Source organism: Pelobates fuscus, chromosome 4 (genome assembly GCF_036172605.1).
Source record: "Pelobates fuscus isolate aPelFus1 chromosome 4, aPelFus1.pri, whole genome shotgun sequence".
NCBI lineage: Eukaryota > Metazoa > Chordata > Amphibia > Anura > Pelobatidae > Pelobates > Pelobates fuscus.
Window position 1 is genome coordinate 47,408,229 of NC_086320.1, and position 24,999 is coordinate 47,433,227.

At 41.3% G+C, this 24,999-nt stretch overlaps 1 protein-coding gene across 2 annotated transcripts in view; it reads left to right on the top strand.

Moving 5' to 3' along the window:
* Positions 1–24,999, top strand: part of SYBU (syntabulin) — a 56,074-nt gene that overhangs the window by 715 nt on the left and 30,360 nt on the right. For both annotated transcript variants that reach the window (XM_063451131.1, XM_063451132.1), the window contains exons 3-4: positions 17,307–17,487; positions 22,953–23,150. In XM_063451131.1, the coding sequence (XP_063307201.1) occupies positions 17,307–17,487; positions 22,953–23,150 (379 nt within the window). The remainder of the gene's footprint in view (positions 1–17,306; positions 17,488–22,952; positions 23,151–24,999) is intronic.

Sequence of the window (24,999 nt, forward strand, 5' to 3'; positions counted from 1 at the left end):
TCTTGTGTCTTTTTTTAAAATCAATTTTTATTTGTTCAATTGATAATTAGGGCAATGCTCTTTAATACACGAAGGAGTATGTCTCTTTAAATGCAGGGTGCATCTTTAATATAAAATAATTGGTGTCACAAGGTTATGCTATATATTTAAACATCCACCCCTGTTATATGTTTCTTGCATTCCATGGGTTAATTATAAATGATAACCAATTCAAGGAAGACTTTTTTTTATTTTTACATTCTGCTTTTTTTTCCTTCCGTAGAAAAATGAATCTACTCCTAGTATATTATAAATACTGTTCACATACTCCATGGATGATTTACGCTTGTAATTATGGATGTGCTGATGATGTATCACTGTTTAAACGTGCTGACAAATGTATCACCATTGATGTAACCTACATTTAGCTCAGGGAGGCGTCTTGCTAATGATGATGATGCTGCTGCTGCTGCAAAGGTGCATGTATGTGTTCAGTCTAATTGAATTCCATGATTTCATGCTGCAGTACATTATCTCAGTGTAGGTTATCTCTGCACAACCAAGTGATTGTGCCATGGTCACATTGTGTATATATATGTAAACCCGAATCTGTTTGACAATAAAGCACAGGCAAAAATAAGGAGAAGATGTGTTTATTTTGGAGACGTGCTGTAATTTGTAGGCTGGACAGATTACAAAAATACATGGGAACTGTGCAACCCTGATAAAATAATATTCCAATACTATAAATCTATTATTAATGCTCTGTGTTTTTCTAAATGCACAGTAACAGAAGGTGGGTATCTGTATAATACTCCAGTTTTAAAATTGGCACCCCTAATAAAATGTGAATTACAAAATTGAGCAGCCTCACCCTAATTATAAATGAATATCCTAAGAACCCATTTCCCTCTCCCCTCCAACCCGAACATATGTTTACAATGAGAGTGTGTTAATGTATGTAGTATGTGATGATATGTCAGGTGGCTATTTAATCACAAGTTCTGCGGCGCATACTCCTAAAGCAGCTTCAATATTTCCTGGCTCCTTTTTAAAATGCAGTATAATGTGCCAGCATTGAGTGTTGGAGACAGCAATGCTGGGCGGTGAAGTTGGCTTATATATAAGAGCTTTTTGGAGAAGGGGGAAGGAATGTTGGCATGACTTTGCTGCTTAGAGTTAAGGGGGATATGAGTTTAGGAATGCACATGTTTGGGGGGGATAATGGGCCTTATAATATAAGGGTTACAGATACTAGGATTGGATGTGTTGGGGCTTAGGAAATACTGAGAAGGGATTGCAGACATTTATACGGTTAGACATGATTACTATCATTAACGACCGTAACCTAATAGTAGCGCAGAAATATCTTGGTGTTACTTTATAATAACTTTATTAGACTAGTATGATATGTAGCAGACATTGTCTGTCATTAATAAATTCTCAACCGTGTATTGTTTTGTTAACGAATTATGGTGTGTGTGTGTGTGTGTATATATATATTCCAGTGGATGAGACCGTATGGTGAAACAGCATGTACATAAAAGAAACAAAAAACTGTTAATTAAAAAGCTTTTTTCCTATCAGATTAGAGGCAGTGCTTACACCATAGGGATATCCAATCTGGAGGGAAAAAACAGGCAGGCAAATCTCCAAACATTTTAACCCCTCCCCTAATTACCTCCTTTCCAATAAGTAGCAGCTCCTCCTGATCATCCCCAGTTCTTTGCCTGCCTTCGGCAGGGGAGGTTATGCAGGAAGGTTCTCCAGGAAGCAGGTGAGAAGGGCTGAGGCTCGGGAGGCTCTGCTTCCTTGATGTTCGGGTAAGTAGCGTTTAACACGCCGGACGGCGTGGTCCCTCAGAATTTATTCCGTCTCTTGCCGTGCCAGGTGCCGGTCTGACGAAGGACGCAGGCGTGCGTCGGCTGGGAGGTCCTGTCGGTGGAACGCACACACAGGTTGCGTTGCGTTCCACCAGGGAGTCGCAGAGCGCTATGCACATGCGCAATGCGAACCTGGATTCAGGCGCCAAATTTGAACTTGGCGTTTTTTGTTTGGTTACAGGACTTAAAAGGAGCATTACCAGCAGCAACCTCTGTTTGCCAGGAGCTCTCAGAACGGTTGCAAAGTGTGTTTCTCACCTGCCCTCCAACACACTCTCAGGCCATTTAAGGTAAGACTGATTAAGTTTTTATTTAAATGGTTCTAGCCTGAATCTTTAGGGAAAAATTTTGTTTATTTTCCCTTGTTTGTTTTCTGTTCCCAGTATATAATCCTGAAAATTTGGATAAAGTTGCTGAGAAGGGGAAATGTACATCTAGCCAACCATTTAATGTGCTCTGTGTGTGGCCATCTTATGCCAGATGGTTGTAAAAAGGAAACTTTGCTCTGTGTGTTCAAAGAAGCTTCAGAGGAAGCACAAAGAACAGAAATGTCCACTTTATCAGCTGGTTGCAACAAAGTATGCAGCAAACAGTTGTGGATATGTGGTCAGCAGCATTACAGACAATCCAGGCTTCGGTTGCCCAGGATTCTCAGATTGTTATACATGCTAACAAAAGCCTAAGATCTTGGGAAGTTCCGATTCTAGTTTGGAACTAGTGGTTCTGAGTATGGCGATAATTCAGCAGTGTCTCATCAAATGAGGAATCTGCATTCCCAGTAGAATCCATTTGGGGTATTGATTAAAGAAGTGCAGTGGCATTTGAACTTGAGGAACAGGGTAGAAGTCCAATAGGTTTCTTTTTCAACCACAGATTGGGGAGTTGATTTAAAAGATTGGAAAATTCCCAAGTCACATGCTGTTTATTGGCTAGACAGTTTTTAAATCTCTCTTTTCCATAGAAGCGGAACAAGACTGTAAGCTGGATACTATCCCTGTAGTGGGCGTTCCTATTGCTCAAATAGGTAAGAAGACTACATTACCAATTGGAGATTTAAGCGGGCTCAAGGAGGTCATGGATAAACGCATGGACTCCTCCTTAAAGATGTTGTTCATCTCTTCTGCAGCCCAAGCTAAGGCTTTGATTACGGGGTCATCCGTTACCAAGGCCCATAAACTTGGTTGGAAGAACTAGAAAAGTGGATGCCTCTGCAGAAAGCCTGAAATTATCGGCCAAGAATATAGGTATTTCAACAGTCGCCAGAAGAGCGCTTTGGCTTAGAAATTGGTCAGCAGATGCGGCATCTAATAATTCACTGTGTGAACTGTCTTTTGAACTGGGTAGACTTTTTGGTTCAAAACTGGATGAGTTGCTGAAACAGATGAAGAAGGAAGGAAAGCTTTACCAGTATCATATAGGAAGCAGTTTAGAAGCCGTAACGCAGAGACACTTCCCTCATTTAGAAGTTTCTTTCGTAGAAACTATTTCAAGGGTCAACAGAAAAGAGCCTTTGATTATAGGAAGAAGGAAAGGTTTACTGCCAAGAGAAATAAAAAATGATGACGCCAGGCCTGTAGGTGGAAGGTTGAGTCACTTCCTAGAGCACTGGAAAGAGACAACATCGGATCGCTGGGTCCTTACAGTGATGGAGCACGGATACGCTCTAGAATTATCACAAGCCCCAAAGGACATGTTTCTATGTTCCGAGATTCATTCTCTAGATATGGAACTCCCTCTGATGCGGGAAGTATCGACTCTGTTACTAAAAAGAGTGGTGGAAGAAGTTCCTCTAAAGGAAAGACATCAAGGCACCTATTCAAGACTTTTCTTGGTACCAAAACCAGCTGGTTCGTTCAGACCTATCCTAGACCTAAAGGCCGTAAACAAGCGGATTATCAAAAAGAAATTCCTCATGGAAACAGTAAAGTCAGCTGCTCTGCTTATTCACCCATAAAGTTGGTTTGCGTCCCTGGATTTGAAAGATGCCTATCTTCATGTACCCATAGCAGAATCCAGCAAAAGTTTTCTACGGTTGCGGTGTGCTGCCAATCGGTAACCAAACATTACCAATTCAGAGCACTGCCTTTCGGCCTGTCATCAGCGCCCAGAGTATTCACAAAGCTTCTAGTAGTAGTTTCAGCTTTTCTAAGAGGTATGGGCATCGCTGTCATTCCATATTTGGACGACTGGCTGTTCATTGCAGAGTCCCAAGTTCAACTACAGTTAGACCTGGGGACAGCCATCAAATCGCTGGAAAAGCATGGCTGGCTAATAAATTTCAACAAATCGGAACTAGTGCCAGTTCAAAGGATCCAGTTCTTGGGTCTAATTTTGGATTCTATCGCGATGAAGTTATTCCTGCCAGAAGAGAAGATACTAAAGATCAAGCGGTTAATCCGGAATCTCAGAGAAATAAGTGTGTTTTCAATCAGAGAAGCCAGGTGCTTGCTGGGTCTGTTTACAGCCTCAATCCCGGCAGTCGGTTGGGCAAAAGCCAGAATGAGACCTCTACAAAGAAACATTCTGCAAGTCTGGTATCGACAGGATCTCGGCCTAGATGGGCTGATGAGGTTTAACGATCTAACTTTGAAAAGTCTGCAGTGGTGGACATTTTCTCGATTCCTCCACGAGGGTCTGTCAGTCCGGATGAAGTCCTTCACTATCATAACAACAGACGCCTCTGCGCTGGGCTGGGGGGCCCATCTGGGAGACATAAAGAAGCAGGAGTCCTGGCAAGAGAAGGATATGAGAAGTTCCTCGAACTTCAGGGAATTAAAGGCCGTATGGATGGCACTCTTGGCGTTTCAGTTTCTCATCAAAGATCAACATATTCAAATTCGTTCAGACAATCGAACGACAGTGGCATATTTGAACAAACAGGGAGGTACGAGATGCTGTGGGCAGAAGTGCACCTTATGTCAATCTCTGCAGTTCACATTTTAGGAAAGTTCAATGTGGTGGCAGATGCCCTGAGCAGGCATCATTTGAAACAAGCAGACGTTTTGCATCCCTAAATCCAGCAGACAGGCCGGATTTCATAGATTCCCTGTCAGTACCATGGAAGTTCAACCTGGCATATATCTTCCCGCCAGTAGTGCTTCTTCCCAGAATACTTCAAAAAGTAAGGCTGGAAAATGTAAGTGTTATCCTAATCCTTCCATGGTGGCCAAGAAGAAGTTGGTTCTCGGTTCTCCTGAACTTTCCGGGGGCCACCTTTTGGAAGCTTCCTCTTTCAGGAGTAATTCTAGAGGACGCCATGGTGCCTCTTCCGGCCCTTCGGAGATTCCGTTTGACGGCCTGGTTTCTGAACTCCAGATTTTAGAGGGTAAAGGTCTGGATCCTGAAGTTATAAAAATTTTTTTTTGGCATCTTACAAGGAATCTACTGCAAGGTTCTACGTTAGGATTTGGAAGTTTTTTCAGCGGTGTTGTAGGCTTGAAGTCAACCCTGTTTCCGCGTCCATCCATAAGATTCTATGCTTCCGTCAGATGGGATTTGCAAAGGTCTTAAACCTGCTTCATTTAGATTACATGTTTCTGCTATCAGTTTCTTCTCCCTCAGATGTTTCACCTCGAATTTTCTGATTTCAAGGTTCTTCAGAGCTCTGACACGTTTGGTGCCCTTTGTTAGGGAAGCCTGTCCTCCCTGGGATCTGAATTTGGTCCTTTCCGCGCTTTGAGTACCGTCTGTTGAACCATTGGAAGAAGTTTCCCTGAAGATGTTTTCGTTGGATACCGTTTTTTTGTTTTTTTTGGTGGCTATTCGTCAGCTAAAAGAGTATGTGAGATCCGAGCGCTTCGGGAGTATTTTCCCTTTTTGGTTTTCATCAGGACAAGGAGGTTCTGAAGCTCGATCCTTCAGGTATCACTAAAGTTTTTTCTGTTGCCAATGTCAACCGAGAAGTGGTTTTGCCGACCGTTTGTCGGAATCCGTCTAATGCCTTGGTAAGTAATTTTCACTGCTTAGACGTAAAGATATGTCTTTGGCAATATCTAAAAGCTACGGAATCCTTCCGGTAGGATATCAGTATGTTTGTCTTGTTCATAGGCACAAAGAAAAGGTATGTTGGTTTCGAAGAGTTCTCTGGCTAGATGGCTGAAGGATTGTATTCTGTTATCTTATTCTAAGAGTAGCACGGAATTTGCAGGCCCTATAAAGGCACATTCTACTAGAGCTGTTTCGCCGTCATGGGCTCTGCGTGCAGCTGCTTCTCCGTCTCGAATTTGTTCAGCTGCTATTCGGTCCTCTCTCCATTCGTTCTCAAGACACTACAAGTGGGACATACTGGCCTCGGAGTATGCAGCTTTTGGGCGCAGGGTGCTTCAAGCAGTAGTGAACTGAAACCCGCCCTCAGGATCTGCTTTATTATATCCCTATGGTGTAAGCACTGCCTCTAATCTGATAGGAAAAACATAAATTTTGCTTACCGAAAATTTCTTTTTCCTGAAGATTAGAGGCAGTGCTACAATTCCCGCCCCTTTTTCTAATAAACTCAGTAATTTTGCAGCTATTTGGCTTATGTATTGTCTGGGGATGATCAGGAGGAGCTGCTACTTATTGGAAAGGAGGTAATTAGGGGAGGGGTTAAAATGTTTGGAGATTTGCCTGCCTGTTTTTTCCCTCCAGATTGGATATCCCTATGGTGTAAGCACTGCCTCTAATCTTCAGGAAAAAGAAATTTTCGGTAAGCAAAATTTATGTTTTTTTTTTTTTGCGGGGGGGAGGGGGTGTTTCTGTATCATGTTTAACATCACTCTGGCCCACTGTGTTGCACAGCCCCAGTGATGTCCATCATAGTCATGTGCGCTCTGGTCACTGAAGTTTTTTTTATAGGGTCTAAGCAAGGCTTTCAGAATCACATGTCCTTACACCACACAAGGTAATGATGCATGATGCCATAGTCCACTAGAGTTGCACAGCCCCAGCAAGTAGAATGTCAATATTAAAAGCATGATGGATTTAAGAGCGGCTAGGGCAGCAACATTAAGAAAAAAAATATTATTCAAAGTAACTGATGCCGTAGCCACCCAAGAACATTTCCCATACGTCAAGTCCAATTCAGTAAAAGTAACTGGCCCAATATCTGTCTTATTTTTTTTCCTCCCAAAAGATCCCAGTGATTCAATTTTTTCCATTGTTCCACAAGCAGACTTTGCACACAAACCAATGATCTCTCATCAACAGGCCAATTACTGCAAATTATGATTTTTTTCATTTTCTTCCATGAATATTAATGTTTGTAGAAGCATCTGTACTAAATGTAGGTTTTTGGATTTTGCATACATATGCAGCTGTGATATAGATTCCTGTCTATATGACAACACAGTAAAGGAGAAGACTGTATTTAAAAGAAGAGAAACTGCCACAAAAAGAGGACAGTCTTAAATTAGAGGGGCAAATGTTTAAAAATAATATCAGGAAATATTAATTTAAGGAAAGTGTAGTGAATGCATGGAATAGCCTTCCAGCTGAAGTGGTAGAGGTTAACACAGTGAAGGGGTTTAAACATGCATGGGATAGGCAAAAGGCTATTCTAGCTATAAGATAATGCCAGGAACTAATTAAAATATTTAGAAAATTGGGCAGACTAGATGGGCTGAATGGCTTATCTGCCGTCACATTCTATGTTTCTATTTAGGGATTCTGTTCAACTACAGTGAATTTGGCAGAATTGAAAATTAAGTTTGAAAAACCTGCACCCATGGTTGGGGAAAACTTCTCCATACTCGACTAGACTATTATGTCTAAATTTCTCAATTATTATTTTTTATATTCTCTGGGGTTCTAAAAATGACTATTTCAGTTCCAGCTTTAGCAAGATCTGGTGACCCCTATTAGTTTGTCTACCATATTTTAAGGGACATGCTAAGCACTAAAACAACTTCAGCTTGATGGAGCAATTTTGGTGTCCAGTTCATGCTCCTGCAGTATTGCTGCTATATTCTCTGACATCTAGGAGTGAAATCACTTTTTTTGCAGGCCTAGCTAAACATCCTCTTGTTGAGACTTACACAACCTCCCTATATGCTTTCTGAAAAAAGTCTAACTTTTTTTTAGCTGCCTTTGCATAGTGTGTTTAATTTAGAATTTTTTTATTTCCTGCTCTGTTAAAAGACTGCAGAACCTTTTTTTTTTTTTTTTTAAATGTGTGGAGGCTGTGTGAGTAACATCAAAGGGTAGCGTGGCTAGGGTGCATTCAGACAATGAGTTAAGCCTTTCACTGTCAGCTTCTGGCTTTCTGTAGTTGAGGCAGTGCCCAGCAGAAAATCTAACTGTTCAAAAATTGTATGACTGCTTACATGGGAAGACCCAGGAACTCCTGGCACTAGAGGTGTATTTAACCCTGCAATGTAAATATTGCAGTTTCTAGTAAACTACAGTGTTTTACATTGCAGGGTTAAAATGATAGGACCACTTAATTGAGGGACGGGGCCTAGCAGCCAAGATGGCAAGACATGTTTTTTGAGTGCTCTGACACAGCTGAACCTAATTTCATCCCTCACTGCCCAAAATCGATATATTTACAGCCCTATATCCAGGTGACTTACTGCTGAATCGAATGAGAGCTTCTGGACACAAGTCCCACACCAATCTGACAAGAAATAACGCAGCCTGACCACGTGGCCTAACATGAGAGGTGACCTGGTAGCCGGGAGAGGCGGCCCATCTCCAGGCACAGGGACTGCTTTGACAAGCTACGATCCACGATACCTGCAACGCCCCCCCCCCATGGAACGGTGAGGTTATCCTGGTCCCCACTGACAAAACCTACTTACATGCCACAGCGGGATCCCTTGCTGAGCCGACTGTATGGTGAATCCAAAATGGTGCCTCAACCCATGCAGTCTCAGGAGGGCCCAGAAATCTGCCAATGGAGGGAGCATTTTAAGGCTCAATTCGACCAGATCTGTAAAGCGTTCTAGAAATGCATACAGCACAGACCTCCCTTCTACACCTCTCCTACCGAACCGCAGAGTAAGGATGCTGCTAAGGTTCACCGACCATGCTCAAAGCCAGGGGCCTCTCTGATGGTGCGTTCCTCTCACCATCTATGCTAACTGGGAGCTCCCCAAAAGGCACAGGTTTCCACCAAAAGGAAAAGAACCATTAACATCACAACTCTGGCCCCTCTTAAAGCCAGGGTGGGAGACGCAGACCATTCAAGACCCCTCAGTACAAGAACCGGCTACTAATGCAGGACTGTGTACAGGCACACAGCAACATCATTCTAAACATTGAGATTAACTGCTTCTTATAGCCTACTTGCGGTATAGGGTGAATGCCAGACGATGCCTCTATTTTAGCTGCCACCCTAGTTATAAAGCAGGACTCCCTGTTTGCTTGCCTTTATTAATAATCACCATCTTCCCAGCGCTACCAACGTTTAATTTGTTTTATATGTTAAGCCTGTTACTACACCTATACTTAGTAATTTTCTCTTATATCTGAGAGGCTATGTTTACTATTAAAGGAGCACTATAGGGTCTGGAATACAAACCTGTATTGCTGACCCTATAGGGTTAAAACCACCATCTAGCCCCCTTTGCCCCCTCACACCTCCCTAAATATAGAAATCATACTTGTATTCAAGTCTGCAGCTGCTTATTTTGTGCCTGTTTCCTTTAGACCTGCCCACTGCCTGCTGACCTCATCAGAAGTGGTAGCCTGATTTAATCACAATGCTTCCCCAATAGGATTGGCTGAGACTGACAAGGAAGCAGAGCCAGCATGATCCAAACACAGCCCTGGCCAATCAGCATCCTCTCATAGAGATGCATTGAATCAATGAATCTCTATGAGGAAAGTTCAGTGTCTGCATCCACAGGGAGGAGATACTGAATGTTTGGATGCATTTTAGGCAGCCATGACCCAAGAAAGATCTCTAACAGCAATCTGAGGAGTAACCAGTGACGTTATCTAGGCTGTAATGTAAACACTGCATTTTCTCTGAAAAGACAGTGCTTACAGCAAAAAGCCTGAAGATAATGATTCTACACACCAAAACAAATTTAATAAGCTGTAGTTCTTGTGACTATAGTGTCCCTTTAAGTTTTATTTCTTCATCTGTGTACAGACATACATGCCTAGTCAACAAAAGAAGAATTTAGAACCTCTGCTTAGTGATGTCGCGAACATGAAATTTGCCGAACGCGAACTTCCGCAAATGTTCGCGAACCCGGCGAACCGCCATAGACTTCAATAGGCAGGCGAATTTTAAAACCCACAGGGACTCTTTCTGGCCACATTAGTGATGGGCCCCCACCCACCTGAGCTGTGGGTGGGGGCCCTAAACAAGAATAAGGGGGGGGACCTAATGTCCTCCCTCCTGGCCCCCACCCCTGAGCAGTGGGTGGGGGCTCAACACAAAGTGGGGGGGGAACCTAATGTCCTCCCACCCCCACCCCTGAGCGGTGGGAGGGGGCCCTAAATACCAATAGGGGGGGAACTATTGTCCTCCCCCCCGGCCCCCACCCCTGAGCGACGGGTGGGGGCCCTAAATACCAATAGGGGGGGACCTATTGTCCTGCCCCCACCCCTGAGCGACGGGTGGGGGCCCTAAATACCAATAGGGGGGACCTAATGTCCTCCCCCCCCGGCCCCCACCCCTGAGCGGCGGGTGGGGGCCCTAAAAAAATTGTCCCCCTCACCCTAAAAATAATGAGGGGGGAGTCAATAAAGCTAAAAACCTGTAAATAAATAAAAAATAAACTTACCATTAGATGTCTTCTTTCTTCAGCCCCCAAAAAGGCCAAATAAAAAGCCAATATAACCGTCGCACTTTGAAAAAAAAAAAAAGAGCGCAAAAAAATGAATCCTTCACCCTTCGAGGGCACGCCGCGTACTGAGCTCCGCAGGGCGGGTCAAGGCTTATAAAGCCTTGCCACGCCCTACAATTAGGCTTAGAACACTCTGATTGGTTGGTTTAAGCCAATCGGAGTGCTCTTTGTCATTTTACACAGCGTGGGAAAGTTCTGTGGGATTTTTCCACGCTGTGTAATTTGACTCATAACACTCTGGTGGATTAAGTAACCAATCAGAGAGTTATGAGTCAAATTACACAGCGTGGGAAAATTCCACAGAACTTTCCCACGCTGTGTAAAATGACACAGAGCACTCTGATTGGGTGGCTTGAAATCCCCCCCCCCGTTGGTATTTAGGATCCCCACCCGCCGCTCAGGGGTGGGGGTTGGGGGGAGGACAATAAGTCCTCCCCCTTTTTTTACTTTGGGGCCCCCACCCGCTCAGGGAGGGGGACCCTTCTTTTTTTTTTTCTTTCATTTTTAACAATGAGCAGCCACAGGCTGCACACTGTTTAATAGACATGCCCCTACTCGCGGTATTGTGAGTAGGGGCACAATTTACTAATACTAAGTACCGTATATACGCGAGTATAAGCCGACCCGAATATATGAATGCAGTGTGTGTGTGTGAGTGCAGCGCGTGTGTGTGTGTTTCAGAGCCTTGGTTAATTCATTATTATTATTATTATTATTATTATTATTATTATTATTTTTTTTATTAATATTTTATTATTATTTATATTTTTTTTTTTTCGTCCCCCCTCCCTGCTTGATACATGGCAGGGAGGGGGGCTCTCCTTACCTGGTGGTCCAGTGGCATTGGTAGTTCAGTGGGGGGAGAAGGGGCCTGGCAGAGCTGTTACTTGCCTCTCCTGCAGCTCCTGTCAGCTCCCTTCTCCTCCGCGCCGGTCCCGTCAGCTCACTCTGTCAGTTCACACTGTAAGTCTCGCGAGAGCCGCACTATGACCCCGCGGCTCTCGCGAGATTTACACTGGGAGCTGACCGAGGTGCTGAACGGACCGGCGCGGAGGAGGAGGGAGCTGACAGGAGCTGCAGGAGAGGTAAGTAAGATCTCTGCAGCCCCCACAGCCCCATTGTCTGTATTATGGCAATGTAAATTGCCATAATACAGACATTGACTCGAGTATAAGCCGAGTTGGGGTTTTTCAGCACAAAAAATGTGCTGAAAAACTCGGTTTATACTCGAGTATATACGGTAATTTTTACTTAGTATTAGTAAATTTGGCTGAAAGATCACAAAAAAAAAATAGGGGGCGGTCCGAACATCGCATATGTTCGCCGTCTGTGGAGAACGCGAACACGCTATGTTCGCCAGGAACTATTCGCCAGCGAACCGTTCGGGACATCACTACCTCTGCTACTTATGTATAGATACTCATGTCGGTTTCAAACTTGTGAAATATTGCATACTCTCAGATGTTCTGTACTTTTGTCACTATTCCTTATATATGTGCTGATTTTTGTTATACACTTTGCTATACACTTAATCTTATGTGCAATTAATGCATCTAAAGTGTACACTCACGCTTTGTCTTCAACATGCACATCAAAAATAAAGAATTATAAATAATAAAATAAATTATAGGACCACTTAATTGAGATGAAGTGGCCTAGGTGACTTTAATGGTGGATAGATGAAACATGACTATATTCTATAATTTAATTAAGAATCATACATTAAATCATTTCTTGTGTGATAATAATTGTATTCGATTTGTATTGAAAGACCCCACAAAGCTTGTCGTGAAGTCTATGAATATAGTGGTGCTGTTTATTTCAGGAGTACGTATATTTAGTCAGGGCATATTTCCCATACTCTAGCCCAATTTTATTATGCTTGATGTATCCTGGTGTTTTCATTCTAATCTGATATAATTTAATTGCTTGCGTGTACCAGTTTTCAAATATTAAGGGGCACTATAGTCACCAGAACAACTACAGCTTAATGTAGCTATTCTTTTGTATATAGTATGTCCCTGCAGGCTTTTTAATGCCAAGTTTGTTGACCGTGCAATGTTGACCGTTCAATGAGATGAAGTGTGCCTTTCGTGTCCCTTTAAGGCAAACCAATTGCTATTCTCTATGCAAAATGTTAAAATGTGTTCTACTGGTTGCCATGGTGATCACAACTTATTTAGTACTTTATCCTAAAATATCAGCTTTTTTATCTTAAAGGGACACTATAGTCACCAAAACAACTTCAGCTTGATAAAGCCTCTGTAGTGCCACTGCAGTCTCACTGCTCAACTCTCTGCCATTTAGGATATACATTACTTTTGTTTCAGTTTATGCAGTCCTAGCCACACCTCCCCTGGCTGTGACTCACAGCCTGCATGAAAAAAAAATGGTTTCACTTTAAATCAGATGTAACATACTTAAAAAGTTTATCTCCTGCTCTGTAAATTGAACACACGATGCTTCTGCAGGGTCTAACACACTATTAACAGAACAGGAGATAAGAAATTCTAAATTAAACAGTGGTTGCAATACAGGTAGTGTAAACAATTGATGACTCTCTCTACAGGAAGTGTTTAGGAAGGATGTGTAAGTTACATGCAGGGAGGTGTGCTTAGGGCTGCATAAACAAAGTGATTTAACTCCTAAATAGCAGTGAGGCAGCAGGGCCATGATCTATACACCAAAACTGCTTAGTTAAGCTAAAGTTGTTTTGGTGACTATAGTGTCCCTTTAATATATATCCCATCAGTTGGATATTTAAAGAATCGCAAATGTCACCTAGATCACTTAATCTCAATGAAGTGGTCTGGGTGCAGTGGCCCTTTCCTTTACTAGTTTATGTTGCAGGGTTAAATCCAGCACTAGTTGCTGTCTTCCTAGACAGCCACTAGAGACGCTCCTGCAGCACTGTGAGTGTAACTCAGTCATGTGATGTGGCAGCTCATAGGAAAGACATGGGATTCAATGTTTTTTTTTCTAGGAGACACATTAGATGCATTCTCAATGCTCCTCTATGAGAAGCACTGGCTTGGGTCAATAATTGAGGAGGCCTTTCATCCTTGATTATTTCATTGGAGGTAGAGAGGTAATCAGTGTCAAAGGTGTTTTGGCATTAGAAAATGGTGAGATGGGAAAAGAGGGGGATATATATTGTAACGGAACCGCTGGCACCCCGACTGGGTACCCTCCGCTGACGGATGCTCCTAGTGCTTTCCGAGGTCTCCAAGCACTCGGCCTGACACCATAACCACTGCAGACCCCACGAACCGCCGCAGCTTGGTTGGGGTCTCGCCGACTCCACCCACCCTGGACCCAAGACCAGGGTCCAGCTTCCAGTAGGTGGACCTCTCCGAATTCCAGAGAGCAGGAACAGGAACAAGCTCTTAGCAGAGCTCAGCGATTATACCCTGGGGAGTATAGTGATTATAGCAATCCCCAGAGTGTAGTTCTCCAATCCCCCAAACATGAGCCGAAACGTCATGAAGGTACAAGATGATCTGAGGTGCTGGCACACCCAGTCTGGTTTTTATTACAATCTTTGCCAATACAGGACCGCCCACAGGGAGGTATAAAACAACCAATAACATCTCAGTTACAATCCACAGATTCCCTCCCCTTATCCTGGGAGGTAACCCAATTACACATACGATTAAAACATACTTTTTACCCAACTTTCATAACTCTAAAACCATACATCCAATCTCCATAAAAATTACATATTCACAATCAATCCATTCAGGGGAACAACATATTAAAAAATGTCACTAATCAGACCAGTGGTTCAAAAGTTAAGGGAAAGTCCTTTGTGACCAAATAAAGCATGGCTTTTCTGCCCAAAACAAGTTCCACAGAGTCTCTATCCTGGAGATAATTGGGAAGTAATCCTAGTATCTCCAAGGACAGAGGCAAAACTCCATTAGCCACATGGCAGACAAAGGACAATAAAAGACATAAAAATACATACTGTTACATTTATCACATAGAACCTACACATTTACAATTTACCGAACACATAGTATACATAATATTGAAGACAGCCTGAATGCAATCTGCTACACAGTCTTAAAGGGACATTGTTCCTAAAAGTCATAATATGTCCACGGATGTTTTTTAAAGGGCCAGCAGCAGCACCATGCAAATCCAATGTGCCCAAATGTTGCACCTGAAGGGCCAAATCTCCCAGGGACCATAGTCAACAGGTAAGAGGCTGGCAATCAGGCTCCTCCAACAGCCAGGGGTAAAGGGCAGCTTGTCACCAATAAACCCAGTGACAAAAGGCATTTCGTCACATACATATATATGTGTGTGTATATATATGTGTGTGTATGTGTGTGTGTGTGTGTGTATATATATATATATATATATATATATATATATATATAGTATATACTAGGGACAGGTTTGTAAACTGTGCAATTTGAGGCCCTTTGTTGCAATGCTGATAATCACGATGGTTGTAACTGAGCCAGGAAGCTGAAGAATTTCTTGTATTTTGAAAGAAATTATTTTCCTAATTTGATTTTACTGTTACATTGAGTTCTTATTGCAACACAGTGAAACAAGTCTGCTGACCTCCTATTCTTCCAGCAATAAAAATGTTTTCAATAGATTCCCATAGAATCTATGAGTAGTTTCTCTCTGTAGCAAGAAATATTGATGGCACTTTCCAACCTCAGGCCTTTTGTCATCACAAATAACACCAGATAGAAATGAGCATGGAACAATGACCTTCAAGTACAGCAAAATGTAAACTGCGATATTTAAAAAAAATAAATAAAATAAAAATAAAACAAATAGATACAGTGTGTCAAATATCCTTCCGGAGGATAAATAACATGGGCTACAGAGATGTTTTTTTTTTTATAAGAAAAAAAGTGAAGGATGGCAGCAGGAACCATAGTATTACATTGTATTCCTTACACTATAGTATCCCTTAACCCGGTGGTAAGGTGGTTGCTCGACGTCGACCCGCAATGTATGAGGACCACCAGTGTTTTCTAAAGCCCCTAGGAAAGCGTTAATTCAATACTTTCTTATGGGGTAGGCCTAATGACATCAAAATAGAAGGAGGCAGACCCTGGGCACTGGAATTGGGTAAGTGTGGATAAGGGGGGCAGAAGGAAACTATAGCATTAGGAAAGGAATACAGTTTTGTAATCCTAACTATGTTCTCCGCCCAGCCTGATCTTTGATGAAGGGGGAGGGATATCAGGGCGTCTGAGCTGAGGGGATGACATGGGCGGCACGTGTGTCTTGCCACCATTGGACTCCAACATGTTGAGTGTGGAGATGGAGATGTCCAATATACACAGGGCTGACATTAGCCTGAAGTGCATGTCCATTGATTCTGCTGAAGGTGGAATTACACCACTGGCAGCAAAGGACTTAAATTCTGTATGTGCAGTGTTTCATAGCAAAAAAAACTGTACATAGAGACTCCAAGCACCATGAGCACTTCAAAGCACGACAGATGCCAATGTGGTTTTTTTTTTTGTTTTTGTTTTTTTGTAACATTTTAAAGCAGGGCTCAAAAAACCCAACAAGACAGAGGGCTTTAAACTCTAACTTTTTGGGAGTTTGTATTAGCCCACCCTATGGATGTGACTCCTCCATTAATCATAACCGACTGCACACGTGGTACGGCAAGTCGGCAACTGCAGATCTGGGGGAACTGATTTATATGGATTCTGTTTATGATGGCAACGTTGTCACTTTGATTTTAGTTGGCCTGTAATAACCATTTCTACCTCTTTTTGTGTGCAACAATAGTGGTACTCTACTGCCGCAGCCATTAGGACCAAATATATAAATCTGCTCCTTCAAGAAGTGTGTAATTGGATCTGTCCTTAAATTTCTAAAAATGGGCACCGTTTGGGCTGTGGTGAATAGTCCGATTTTAATAAAATTGTCACAGTGATTATGTTTTACTCTTTTGTTTGTTTTAGTTATTTCTTTCCACTAAACATGAAAAACGACAAGGCAGTAGACACATTTGCACAACTGCACTAGAACAAATTTTGATAAGTTGGATTTGTTAGGCAAAAATGTGATTATTCCACCCAGCGTTCACAGGTTGAGTGTAAATTCTAAGGAATAAAATAAGTCCCCATTGTGGGTTTATTTTTAGGTAAACTCATCAAATGTGTATATTGGTGAGTTTACATAAAATAAATCCACATGCTCCTTTGTACATACTGTACGTTGTGGTATGGTATTCTCATTATTTTCTGCCAGGCTATATACAGTATTTATCTAGTTTCACATAACTGGTTGTGCACATGCCATACAGAGGATGCTATGGAAAATGGATTACAACAGTCAGAATACCATAAATACATTTTGTGTAATTTTTTTTATTTTATTATTAAATTGCAATCCTATAAAAAAAATCTTTTCACCATAAGTTTGATGTAAATGTATTTATTTTTAGTATCCTAAAAGCTAACTTTTAAATATCTATTTGGTTGTTGTGATTATTTTTTTTTTTTAAGGATCTATGACTCTTCTGATCTATCAGGATTCCTAAATATTACTATTTTTAAAAAATATTGTAATAAATACTACAAAGACACAAGGTTATTGCATTGTATGCCATATTATGCCTATTACATCATCACATTTGTTATACATTTGAGGTCGTTAAAAATGTTTCCTTGGTAAACAGAAAATGCAAGAAAAGGAGATTGCCCGCAGCCGCATCCCTCGACTGGTTCTGCGTCCCTTCTTGCCAAAACAGAAAGTTCCCCCATCTTCTGAATCTCCGTTTTCCGAAGAAGAAAGTAAAGATTTTAACTTGACTTCAAGTCGATGTACAAGGACAATAAGCAGCAACAGTTTCTGTTCAGGTATAAAACTGCCATTTCTCCTTTTTGAATAAAAAAATGTAGGACTCAATGTATTTGCTAACAATGTTTGTTGAGAGACATTCCCCCTTATGTTATTTGGGATTCCAAACCACAAACGCAAATCGCTTCATTCTTTTCAAAATAACTTTTAAAACAAAACGATTAAATAACTTTTGAATTCCCCTCCAGTAGGTTGTGTCAATTTAGTATTTATCTTCAAATAATTTATTAGGGCTTCGTCGATTAACTTTGAGCCTAAAGAGGCAACGCTGCGTATAGGATTAAAGTTTCTGAGATAAAATTACAGTTGGATCACTTTAAATTCTTTCTAGATATATTAAGTGAGAGTATTCATGTACATGAAATGGCATATATGATATTGTGCCATTTCCAAACACATCATTTTAGTATATTTGAGAACCTTCCTTTGAACATCTCATTTTAAGATTGACCGTCTTTGGGATTCTATCGTTTGTTTTTTTTTTGTATATTCACAATATAACTTTGTGTCTCCCCAGTCTAATGCTATCTCATGTAAGAGATAAGAAAAGAACAGACCTTGCACTGTACCCAATACAGAGAGAATATTTATCAAAGTGCTGTATAAATAAAATCAAGATAAAATCGGTCCTCACCACTCAAGCGTCCTTTTTGGGATTAGACTCATTTTGGGAAATTTTTAAGTTTGATATCAGGATATGTTTTCTGAGTTCTTCCTATTTCCATATTAATTTGTTTATTCCTATTTCCATATGTGATATAACATGTTCTCATGCCTATAACAAACCAAACTCCTTTCACCCTCCGTGATTTAGAATGGCTTTTAGCTGGTCAGCGTTTGTGATAAAGCATTGCAACGTCTTTATATATATATAACATTTATATGCCAATCTTTACTGTCTACTTGCACAACATGGCTTTATCAATTCAACCCAGATTTCCGCACAAAGCCTGTACCATCTAAGGCGTCATGCATGAGCAAGTTGTGCAAAAGTGCTACAAGTGTTTCTGATGTACACAGTCACTTCGAAGGTGGCCACTGTTACTTCTGTACAGACTTGTCTATGTAAATATTTGAATCTTTCAGTACTGTTCACTAACGTGTGAATTGTTGGAAATTTTTATATGCACAATTTTTGTCTAAAACAGACAATTTGAAAACCATTCCAAATCAACTATTTTTTTTTATTTATTTTTTTTAAGTATTGCTGCTCTGAATTACATTTGAAATTGACTTTGTAATCGCAACCGGTCACAGTTTAGTGAATAATTCTGTAAGTAATCTTTTACATATGTATAATCTCTAGTCTATGCAAGGTATGCTGGTTGAGCCTGTTATAATAGAAATTTAAAATAAACAAACAGTTTTTTGTAAGTTGCTTGTCTTGTCTTAGAGGCTCTGGATTTCACATCTCCTTACTGGACCTCTAGGAATCTGAAGGGATTGGTGTTTTACCTTTCTGAACAAAGAACCTCCACCCGCTTAAAGGAACAGTATAGCGTTGGGAATAAAAACCTGTATTCCTATCGCTATAGTGTTCTCCTCTTTATTTTGATTCAGCCTCCCCACCAGACATCTAAGTAAAAACTGGGAAAAAAAGGTTTTTATTCATCCTTTTTTCCAGATGTCCCTGCAACTGCTCAATCCACCTCCCGCAACGTCATGCTGATGTTTCTAAGTGTCCAATCCAATGCTCCTTACAGAGACGTTGGGGATGAAAAGCTAATGCAGTGCTCTTGTTGGAGGTTAGATGTGAGAATTGCGTTTGAAGAGCGATCTGTTTTAATCCTGAAATGTAAGCATTGATGTACACCATCTACTAAATGGCAATGCTTTACATTTCTGGGTTAAAACTAAAGGACTATTAGAGATGAAGTAATATGGTTACCTTGGTTCTTTAATGAGTGTTTCTGTTGATTATGCGGTTAACCTGGTAAACTATCTAGGTCTGAAATTTGAGTTTTGAGATTGCCCTTTGCATTCTAATGCAAAAAAAGGGAGGAATTAGATATTTGAGTCCTTATGTTATCAAGCAAGTTGGTAGTGATTTACCAACTGGCATCCATACTTTGCAACACAGTGGTATGAAATCATTGAGGAGCAGCAGGGTCTGTGAAGGAACAAGTCGGTGACGCAGTACATGTCCATGGTGATGTGCAGAGTTATCAACAACTCTTCTATTCTGCCAATGAAAAAGTGCTACCCATGCAAAGATGGCCCCAAAGCAATATTTCATGGTCAGAGATGGTCTTCAAAAGTCATACCTAAACTACAGCTTGTGTAACCTAGTGATGTCCCAAACAGTTCGCGGTTGCGAACACGCGCGATGTTCGGTCTGCCCCCTATTCGTCATGGAGGTGGGAGGGTCTGGGACGGAGGGTCTGCTGCTGATTGGCTGCAATGTGTCTGCTGACTGTGAGGTACAGGGTCAAAGTTTACTCAATGATGATGAATAGGGGGTGGACCGAACACGCTATGTTCCCGGCGAACTGTTCGGGACATCACTAGTAACAACACATTTGCACTGTGTACTTTTGGGGATGCTAGAAAAATAGTAAACCATGACTGCAAGGCAAGAGTCCCAAATTGGGGCTCTTCTACCAGATCTGGGACTCTTGGCATATGTGACTTGACTCTTGCACATCTACTTTTCAGTTAATAAGTGAGCTGCATTCCTCAAATAAGAGGGCAACTTTGGTACTCTGTAACTTAAAAAGCTCTATGTGAGAAGTTTGTGTGTATATAAAACCGTATTTCCATGGTACAAACATTTTTATTTTAAACAAATGGATTGTATGTTGAAAAAGAAGCATAAGTGCCCAGCTAGATTTGCTGAAAAAAATGTAAATAATTACACTGAAGACAGTATTAATAAAACCGTTTCCCTGCTCGTTTTGTGTGTGTATGCTACAAGCACAGCAACAGTCTCAAGTAACAGAACACTGTTTACCATTTGACACTTGGGTCCTCCTTTCCCTTCAACATTGTGTTTGGACAGAAGCCATTAGGCTCGGATGTTGAGCTATGGAAAACATTCTGCCAGCCGCATCTGGCTGAAAACACATCTAAATAGATGTCTTTCTCTTGGAAACTCCCAGGACACGTTTTACACCAAGTGACTTTTCATAATGTTGGCTGGGGTACAGAAAATTCTGACACACAAAACACTTGATACCATGAATCAGTGGATTTAATTTTAACTGAGTTAGTTATTTGAGTTGGCTGTCATATATATATATATATATATATATATATATATAATTTTTTTTTTTCATTTTGTTTGCTTTTTCCAAGAACTTTTTTTTTCCTTTTAAAATGTATTTTTATATAGACCGTTACAGCCATGCTTCTCATTTAATGAATGTGCTGTATGTTTACATATCTCCAAGCATTTTTAATGTCTTAACGCATGTAGGGTTATTCACTAAACTGTAAAGTTTGCGGGATTCTACAGAAAATCTCAAACTGAAGACCAAAATAGCTGATATTTAAAGAAAAGAAAAATCACTATGGTGTTTATCACTGAAATTAAAACAGAATTGCAAGATGTAGCTTAAAATAGTTTAGCTAGGATTATAGAATAGTTGGAGGTTTTGTTTATAAGTGATCATCAATTTTGCCTAAATGTAGCAGTTTCTAAATTATCAAACATTGACTACGCTAGGTTGGGGAGGGGAACTGCAACTACAGATTTTATAAGAAAACGGGTCCGTGCTAGTGTCTGAAGATGGATCAGGGAGTAGTATTAAAGCTCCAATAAGTACTCTTGGTGCTCTAGAAAATTGTATCCTATATTTCGCTAAAAGGTGAAACTCCATACAGTGTTTATCTTTACCAGTAAGTTGGACTCATAAGGTATATCCAAAGATAAGTACAAAAGCATGATCCAAAAAGACATTCTGAAATCCTAAATCATTTGATAATGTTTTAAGTCCTAAATGGATAATAATAATAATAATAATAATAATATTACTATTATTAGTATTTATATAGCGCCAGCTTATTCCGCTGCGCTTTACAATAAAACAGGAATTTACCAAATGAGACAATAAGAAAATGTAACCGGAACAATAGGTAGTTGAGGACCCTGCTCAAACGAACTATAAAAACACAATAGTAAGGGTATTAAGGGAGACTGCAAATAGACATGGTGGGAAAATAGGAGAACTGGAGGTGAGAGTGGCCATTTAGGAGAGAGCAAGAGAAAGGTTTGAGAGATAAATGTTACTCTTGGAGGCCATAAGCAATCCTAAAAAGATGGATTTTGAGGGTCTTCTTAAAGGATTAAAGACTAGGGGAGAGTCTGACAGGGGTAGGCAGGCTGTTCCAAAGGAAAGGAGCCGTCCATGCAGGCATTAATTTGCAGTAAGGATACGAGCAGCAGACAGGAGAAGGTCACCAGTAGAGCGGAGAGCCTGAGAGGGGGAATACCTATGAATCATTGAAGAAATGTAAGAGGGTTAGTATTTTAAATTGACACCTGTAGGGTACAGGAAGCCAGTGTAAGAATTGATAGAGCGGTGAGGTGTGAGAGGAGCGACTCTAGCGAAAGATCAGCCTAGCAGCAGCATTCATCACAGATTGTAGGGCGGTGGAGAGGAGTACGGCTTCTGGAGAGACCAATTAGGAGAGAATTACAGTAATCCATGCGAGAGATTACTAGAGCACGAACAAGCTATGGTACTAGTGTTTCAGGACAGAAGTTTTACCCATCCTGATGGCAACTGGCCAGAAGGTAAGGCTTTCCAGAGGTAGGCAGAATGCAGGAACATGATGTTCCAATCTAGGCTGGAATAATATCAAGAAGTTAGGTATAACTAGAGACACTAGTAAAAACCAGGTCTTGACTAGACAGCCCACAGCGCATGGATACTTTTATTATGAAGGTAAGAAATCCTTCAACAATAGCTTTGTGGGTGTGGGCTTCTGACCACTAGGCCATACAGGAATGGAGTCTACATTTCAATGGTAAGCAACTTCTTTGTGATAATTTAGGTCTGATGAAATCCATAGACTCCAAGGGCGTTTGAGGAGGTATAAGTATTGTTTGAGATTGTGCATGTCAACAAGAGAGAGACCACTGTCCTGAGAATCTGATAATTTATCTGATGGTTTGGGTTAAACCTGTTAGGAGTTCAGCTCCAACTGATAGTTTGCGAATAGTTTTTCTTACTTTTGAGACCCTAATAGGTGGGTTGTGAGAAGCCCTCCCAACCCAGGAGGCAGTAGGACCCTAGTGTTAAAATGAGGACTCACAGAGTAAAGTTGTCTGTATACAATACAGTGCACAGTGTGCCTAATTCAATAGATTCTATAACAGGTGTATTGTACTAAGAATTCTCATTGTTGCATCGTGCTTCTACAGAATTGTATTATTCAGAAAATTTTGCGTTAACTTAATATATGAAATTAACCAGTTGTTAACTTTGTCTCCTATTTAATTGTTTTTTACTATTACATTTAGATGACACTGGTTGCCCAAGCAGTCAGTCAGTATCTCCTGTTAAAACTCCATCAGATGCTGGTATGAGCCCAATGGGGTTCTGCACAGGAAGTGAAGATGATTATCGCCACAAAAAAGTCAGTGTGGGTACATTCCCAGATGGCAAGCTACAGCCTGCTCGGTACAAAAAGGAAATGAAGACAGGTTTGCTAAAGACAGGTATATTTTCATTGTCTTTTACCTGTTCCTTTTGTTTCTTCTTTTTTTTTTTTTTATGTTACATAGATGTTCAAATTAAAGAGCATTAATATTAATCTATACATTGTACGAGTAGAAATACTCCACCAACATCCACTTTAATGTTTATCTTGAATAATGACCTCATTCTCTGTTGTAATTGATCAAGAGAGCACAGGGCCATCAAAGAGTGATCAGTGAAGAGCTGTGCTATCACTGACAGAGATCTGTCTCCTTTATTCACTGGATAATGTTTTACTGCTTCTCTTCCCCTGCTAGTTAATAAGAGGGGCAAAAACCCATACCAGTCATTTAAGGGGACACTATAGTCTCCAGAACAACTATAGCTTAATGTATTTGTTCTCGTGTCTGTAGCCTGTTCCCGCATGCAGGTTATAGGTTTTGCTGTTTTATTATACTGTTATGCAGTGGTGTATTTTAGATATGTACTGCCCTAGGCATGATGAAACTCGGACTCCCCCAATTTAAATTCGCCCCACCCCTTCCTGTCAAGGCTGCACCTCTTACAGTTAAAGACCAACACGCACTTTGACTGACACACATGCCCTCACTGATGCATGCACTGACAGTCATTGGCACACACTGACAGACCCACACTGACACATCCACTCATTGACAGGCACAAACTCTCAAATACACTAACATGCACTCACTGACAGACACACATACCCACTCACTGATTTAATGCACTCTTACAGACATGCACTTACTCACTGACTGACAGATACTCTCTGATTTGACACTCTGAAAGACACACACACATATTCACTTATAAACGCACCTTCACTGACACACACACATACTCGCTTACAGATACACACATTTTCCCCCAATACTCTGACAATATTTTTTTTTTTTATTTAAATATCCTGTGTGTGATTAAAGTTCAAATTATTGAGCAGAAGATAAAAACTTCTAAAGTAGGTTAACATCTGATTGAAACCGAAACCATTTTTTTCATGCAGGCTGTGTGTGACTCACAGCCAGGGGAGGTGTGACTAGGACTGCATAAACCGAAATAAACATGATTTAACTAATAAATGGCAGAAAATTGAGTAGCAAGACTGCAGGGGCATGATCAATACACCAAAACTGCTTTATTAAGCATAAGTTGTTTTGATGCCTGTAGTATACCTTGAATGGATTATATGTGGAAAGAAAGAATCGGGAACTTTAAAGGGACACTATAGTCACCTGAACAACTTCAGCTTAATGAGGTTGTTCAGGTGAGTGCTACAGCTACCCAGAGCCTTTTTCTTGTAAGCACTGTATTTTCTGAGAAAATGCAGTGTTTACATTGGAAGCTTGGAACACCTCTTGTTGCAGTCAATCAGACGGCCACCAGAGGGACTTCCGAGTTCAGAGGCCCTAAAAAGGCCTCTCGTCCGATGCATTCTGGGTGAATGCATCAGACGGGCTATCAGCACACAAAGCACTGTGAACGCGCTTTGTGTGCTGATAGCCTGTCAGCACTGCTGTGGGCGTGGCTTCAGCTGACTGCTTCAGCTTCAGCTGACAGCTGAAGCCCGAACCCACAGGGACGCTTACTGTCCACAATAGTGGTTGAAGGGGGGGGGGGGGGAGACCTACTGTCCCCCCCCCCCCCCGGCCCCCACCCCTGTGCGGCGGGTGGGGGCCCTAAAATTATCAATGAGGGGGGGACCTACTGTCCCCCCCCGGCCCCCACCCCTGTGCGGCGGGTGGGGGCCCTAAAATGATCAATAAGGGGGGGACCTATTGTCCCCCCCGGCCCCCACCCCTGAGCGGTGGGTGGGGGCCCTAAAATGATCAATAAGGGGGGGGACCTGTT